General features: G+C 43.8%; 1 protein-coding gene across 1 annotated transcript; it reads right to left on the minus strand.

Annotated features, from left to right (window-relative positions):
* Positions 1-825: 825 nt before the first annotated feature.
* LALBA (lactalbumin alpha) lies at positions 826-4,285 on the minus strand. The gene is made up of 4 exons (XM_090275534.1): positions 4,153-4,285; positions 1,899-2,057; positions 1,399-1,474; positions 826-886 (listed from the first exon to the last, which is right to left on the minus strand). Exons 1-4 carry the CDS (start codon positions 4,283-4,285, stop codon positions 826-828), a joined length of 429 nt encoding a protein of 142 aa, XP_090131660.1.
* Positions 4,286-5,746: the final 1,461 nt, after the last annotated feature.

A 5,746-nucleotide genomic window follows, 5' to 3' on the forward strand; every position in this document is an offset into this window, starting at 1 on the left:
GCTCTTTGTAAAGAGTAATCCCTTAACTCCAAGGTAAAGCAATCCCTCAAGTCCCTCAAGTCACCCATTTCAGATTCTTGGAGCCCCTGCCCCTGCTGTCTTGTTCCCACCCTGTCAAAATCCCACCCACATTTCAAAGCCAACTCAAATATCACTCCTTTCATGAATCCTTCTTTGATCCCTTTCCGCACACACACCTCCAAATATAAATTGCCTTTCCTTCTATGGATGCTGGGGGCATATTTCTAACCTTTCCCATGATGTTTATGTTACAATTCCTTGTATATGATTATTTATTAATGTTTATCTCATATCTCTTACTAGTGCTTTTAGCCAATTTTGGACCCCATTTATAGTTCCTTGAATATGCTAGGTGATCCATAAAAGTTTGTTGAATGAATCAGTGCAGAAAGTAAATCCATCTTTCTCTTATAAGTTCAGCCTATTTCCTCTTCAGTAGAGATGGAAGGTGGCTATGCCCTAGGGCCTCAGTGTCTACCCACTCACCCCGTTTCCTCCCTCTCCACCCAAGAAGAAAATACAGCCAGTTACTCAAAATCGGGCCCTTTATTTAGGACAGAGGTAGAATCCATCGTTGTGGTGAAAGTGCCATCAGGGGCACTGAGCATGGAAAAAAAGTTCAGTGCACTGGTCAGGCACCTCCGGGGAACAGTCCTCAAGGGTCCGATGGTGTTACTACATGCCCGGATCTCAAAGGCAAATTAGCTTCAAGGGAGTATAAAGACATAGACTGAGGTATCTTTGGGGAAGAAGAGTTCTGGGAGCATAAAAAGGGCTGAAGCAGCAAGGACAGCCAGCAGGCACTCACAACTTCTCACAGAGCCACTGTTCCAGCTTCTCAGAGCAGAGTGGTTTGTGGGCCAACCTGATAATGGAAAGGAGACAGGGTAAGTTGGCTGACTGGATCTTAGCTCAAGCTTCCATTTAGTTTTATCCCCTGGGGGGCTGAGGTGGAACAGTATGGATGAAAGTTATAAAAAGACATTCCTAGCCTGATGAGCCACCTAGTGGAGCAGGGTCCATTTTTAAAACTCAAAAAAAATTTTTTTTTTGTAGGGCTAGAAAAGGTATACATACAGTGGTACTAAGGGTTCACTTTAGGGTCTAGGACTATACAGGTAGAATTAGATGTTCAAGTTCAGGTGAAAAGATACTGGGTCTCAGCCTTATATTAGGGAACTTTCATTAGGATGGTTGCCAAACAGAAGTGAAGTGAGGAAAGCGTAAAACTTGGAAACTTGAGTCTGCTTGATGAGTGTTGCTTTGAAGAATATATTCTAGATTAAATGACAGAAGATAGGAGGGGAGTGGTGCTGGAGCTAAAGGGGTGAGAAGAAAGAAGGGGAGGGAAATGTAGAAAATGGAACAGGGATTCACCAGTAGTCAATTCCTTTACTATCCAGGATCTTCTTGGCACACATCATGTCATCAGTAAGGTCATCATCCAGGAACTCTGGCAGTAATTACAGGGAACAAAATGAGAGAACTAAGTATTACCCAGAAAGGTAATGAGTTTTCCTCTTGCTTGGGTCTAGTAGGTCAGGTCCTTCTCTGAACTGTTGCCTTCCTCTATAAGAAAGTCAATACAGGAGTGCCTCCCCCTAGGTGAATGGCATCTCTGGAGGTATTATCAACTTCATCAACTGATTTACTCAGGATATCAGACATCAAGACTCCCAGAGAGCTCAGACCATCTACCCATGAACTTTTGGAGACTGTTTGGGGATTTGGTGATCATAATAAATCCTAGTAGCCTCCTACTCAGTACCCTCAATTTAAGTCCCACAGTTGATGTGGAGCCCAAGGCAATGAATCCAAGAGATTATCCCAGATTAGCTCCAGAAAAACAGGAAAACAGGGTAAAAGAGGCTACTCACTCTCACAAGAGATGTTACAGATGTTCCTTGACTGAAGTATCTGTTTGTCCCTGCACCAAAGTTTATTATTTATCTGGAAGAGCCCATAGTCGGTTCTGCCATTGTTATTGATTCTGGTTTGTGTGTCATAAGCAGTCATGTGAAATATGGTGCAGATCCCTGAGGAAAGAGGAGAACGGTGTCACAGAGACATTCAGGCACAGCATAAATGAGGACCTGTATTCCTAGAGAGAAAAAGGCTCTCCAGAAAATCCCCAAATATGGCAAAGCACAGAGTATTTTGATGCGATAAAAAGGTTTCAGAAAGATAAGACAACGGGAAAAAGAAAAGATAGGAGAATAAATTATTAAAAGAATGAACAGACTTCCAGTCAAGATGGAGGCATAGGTAAACATACCTCGCCCCTGTGCGTGACTAGAAAAAAATACAACCAGACTACAAAACAAATTTCACCCAGAATTGCAGAAAATCAAGCTGTGTGGAAGTCCAGCAATCAAGGATTTAAAGAAGCCACATTCATCCAGATGGTATGAGGAGCAGAGATGCAGAGAGGCAAGGAGAGGCGCAGAGATGGAACTGGCAGCCCCACATTCATGTGTGGTGGGTAAAAAATGAGAGAGATACCTCAGGAGTGAGGGAGTCCAGTCCCAGTCCAGATTACTCAGCTCAGGATCGAGACACCAAGAATATAAGTCCCCATAACTCTGGATGTAAAAACCAGAGGGGGTCGAGGTGGTGGAAGAAACCGAGTCCCCTTAAAGGACCTGCAATGAACTTAGAACTCACATAGACCCACCCCTTCTGGGATTCAGCGCCAGGGCAACCGCTAAAGGGGCACCAGTGGTATATGGGGAAAAAGTGAAGTGCGAGTGGGGAGACAGCTTACTCCTGGGCAAAACTCCATAGGCCGGGCAGTGGCACTATCACCTCTGTGAGAGTTACCTACAAGAGGGTGCCTATAAGACTACCAGCTGATTTCTCAATAGAAACTTTGCAGGCAAGAAGGGACTGGCAAGAAGTATTCAAAGTGATGAAAAGCAAGGACCTGCAACCAAGATTACTCTATCCATCAAAGCTAGCATTGAGAATTGAAGGATAAAGTGCTTCCCAGACAAGGTAAAACTAGAGGAGTTCATCATCACCAAGCGATTATTATTTGAAATGCTAAGGGAATTATGTAAGAAAAAGAAGATCAAAATGATGAACATTAAAGTGGCAATAAATTCACAATCAGCAATAATCAAATCTAAATAACAACCTAAGCAGCAAGCAGAACAGGAACAGAATCATAGGTATGGAGATCATTAGGAAGGTTATCAGTTCAGAGGAGGAAGGGGGAAAATGGGGAGAAATGGCACAAGGATTAAGGAGCACAATCTGTAGGTACAAAATAGACAGTGGGATGATAAGAACAGTATAGGAAAGGGTGAAGCCAAGAACTTATATGCATGACCCATGACATGAACTAAGGGGGAGATTGCTGGGAGGAATGGAGGTACTGGGTGGAGGGGGGCAAATGGCAAAAAATGGGACAATTATAATAGCATAAACAATACAATATATCGTCGTCGTCGGCAACCGTCCGTCTCGAGAGACGATGGTGTAGCTTCTTAAGAGTCTATCTGCACCGCCGAGAATGGCTGTGCAGTCCAACTCGGGAGTGACACGGTATCTGTCTCCTCCCGTGTTGAATAGACATCTTGCGATGACGCTGGAGTGTCCTCTCCAGTGAAGCTGAAGCTACAGAGCCTGGGCAGGGTGATATGGAGGGTCTGCTGTTGCCCATGCAGCAGACACCCCCTCTCTTCGCAGCTGAAGGATCCAAGGGAAAGACGGAGTCAATACAGCTTGGCTTCAGGTGCGCCGCAGGAGTTGCCGGTGTTGACTACAACGTCAAACCGCCTTAGGGACTCCGGCTCCGGATTTTCTGTCGGGGTTTACTCCCTTAGCCTTTCCCCTGAAGAGGTATGCCGCAAGGCAGCAGAGGTTTTTTGGAATCAGAGTTTTCCTTCTCTGATGTGCCCTGACTGGAAGATCGAACCAGCGACACTTAGCTCGCAGGCCGACGCTCAATCCACTGAGCCAAACCAGCCAGGGGCAATACAATATATATTTTTAAGTAAACAGATAAATAGAGAAGGTAAGAGGATTTTAGATAATTCAATGAAAGTGGAGATGAAAGAGGGAGGAAAAGGAGGGTGGAGGAGAGGAGCTGGTGAAGAAGGGAATGAAGCAAGGCAGCAGAAAACTCACATTCAGGTAAAGTGACGCCTCCATAGCCATCCATGTCTTTCAGCACCTGGGACAGCTCACATTTTGTAAATTGCTTGGCCTGGATGGCAGGGAATAGAATGCTCACCAGGAACAGAGAGATGAAGGACATCATGTTGGCTTCACCCAACAATCTGAAATGGAAGCACTACGCAGCTTCCTCTCCTTTTATTCACGGAGAACGCCTCAGGAGCCCTGGCACCAATCCCTACTTCTGGGAAAAGGATGAAGAGAAATTGGCTGTGCCACCCAGAAACATCAAGCCTGCCAGCTTCCTTCCGTAATCTCACCCCGCTTTTCCTTCCTCTTTCCTAATCTCTCCTCCATACAGGTATTGTTTGTTTTCTGTTCAGAGAGAGTTCCAAGCATGGTCCTGTTTCTCATTTGGCTTTATTTATACCTTTGTTTCTTGTAGGGCTGGTTCTAGGAAGGAGGATGATATGGCAGTAACCTGCTTGCGTATAATTTGGTTGCACCTCTGCCCTTTCCTGTAAGCAATAAAAACAGTATTCAGGTCAGAAATCACAAGTACAGAAAAGAAAATAAATGTGCCTTGGACAAGAGGAACCATTATTTTCCTAGAAATGTTTGTAAAATAGTGTAACTGGAGTCATCAGAAAAAGAAGATAGATGTCTAATGGGAACAGTTACAAATATTCAGAGAAAGATTCAGATTCTTAGAAAAAGACCAAACACGAACAGCAATGATCACAGCACGAGAAGAGGGAGTATATGGAAAGACGTGTACATAGCTAACGGAGAAAATCTAAAATATCCCTTTCCAGAGAGGCTTAGTTTGGGTACTCTGCTTGCAGGCTGAGACGTGAATCAAGGCAGTGAAGAGGCATTTACAATACACTGGATTTTTCAGAAATATGCTAGGAAGCTATGTTCATTCTCTCAGATGCCATGTTAAAAATCAGGGTTTCTCAAACCACTATCTTTTTTGGAGGACTGCAAGAGATTAAGAAATCAGAAGCATCTGCTTCAAAACACATTTGGTAGCAGCCATCTAAAACTGTAGTTTGTAGCTACTGTTTATAGACAAAACCAAGAGCAACCACTTGGCAGAACATCCTAAGGGCCACAATAATATTGGTCAATACTCCTTTTTTTTTTTTTTTTCTTTTTATAAAGATTTTATTTATTTATTTATTTTAGAGAAAGGGCAAGGGAGGGAGAAAGAGAGGGAAAGAAACATTGTTGTGAGGGAGAAACATTGATCAGTTGCCTCTCTTATGAACCCCACCCAGGGGACTGAACAAGCAACCCTGGCATGTGCCCTCACTGGGAACCAAACTGGCGTTGGTCATTACTTCCTTTATTTTTTTTAATTTATTTTATTTGTTTGTTCATTTATTTATTTATTTATATTTTTAGAGAGAGGGGAAAGGAGAAAGAGAGAGAGAGAAACATCACTGTGTGGTTGCCTCTCACTTGTGCCCCAACTGGGGACCTGATGTGAAACCTAGTCATGTGCCCTGACTGGGAATTGAACCAGCGACACTTGGCTCGCAGGCCGACGCTCAATCCACTGAGCTACAGCAGCCAGGGCTGGTCTTTACTTCTTATAGTT

The sequence above is a fragment of the Furipterus horrens genome, unplaced genomic scaffold (genome assembly GCF_987537825.1).
Source record: "Furipterus horrens unplaced genomic scaffold, mFurHor1.1.pri manual_scaffold_4, whole genome shotgun sequence".
In the NCBI taxonomy this organism is placed as follows: Eukaryota; Metazoa; Chordata; class Mammalia; order Chiroptera; family Furipteridae; genus Furipterus; species Furipterus horrens.

Excerpts from the sequence above, each read along its gene's own strand:
- LALBA (XM_090275534.1), bottom strand. The coding sequence starts at position 4,285 with ATGATGTCCTTCATCTCTCTGTTCCTGGTGAGCATTCTATTCCCTGCC. Across the intron at positions 1,475-1,898 it reads CTGTAACATCTCTTGTGAGA|AGTTCCTGGATGATGACCTT; the intron begins GTGAGTAGCCTC and ends AATTACTGCCAG. Across the intron at positions 887-1,398 it reads AGTAAAGGAATTGACTACTG|GTTGGCCCACAAACCACTCT; the intron begins GTGAATCCCTGT and ends TTCCATTATCAG.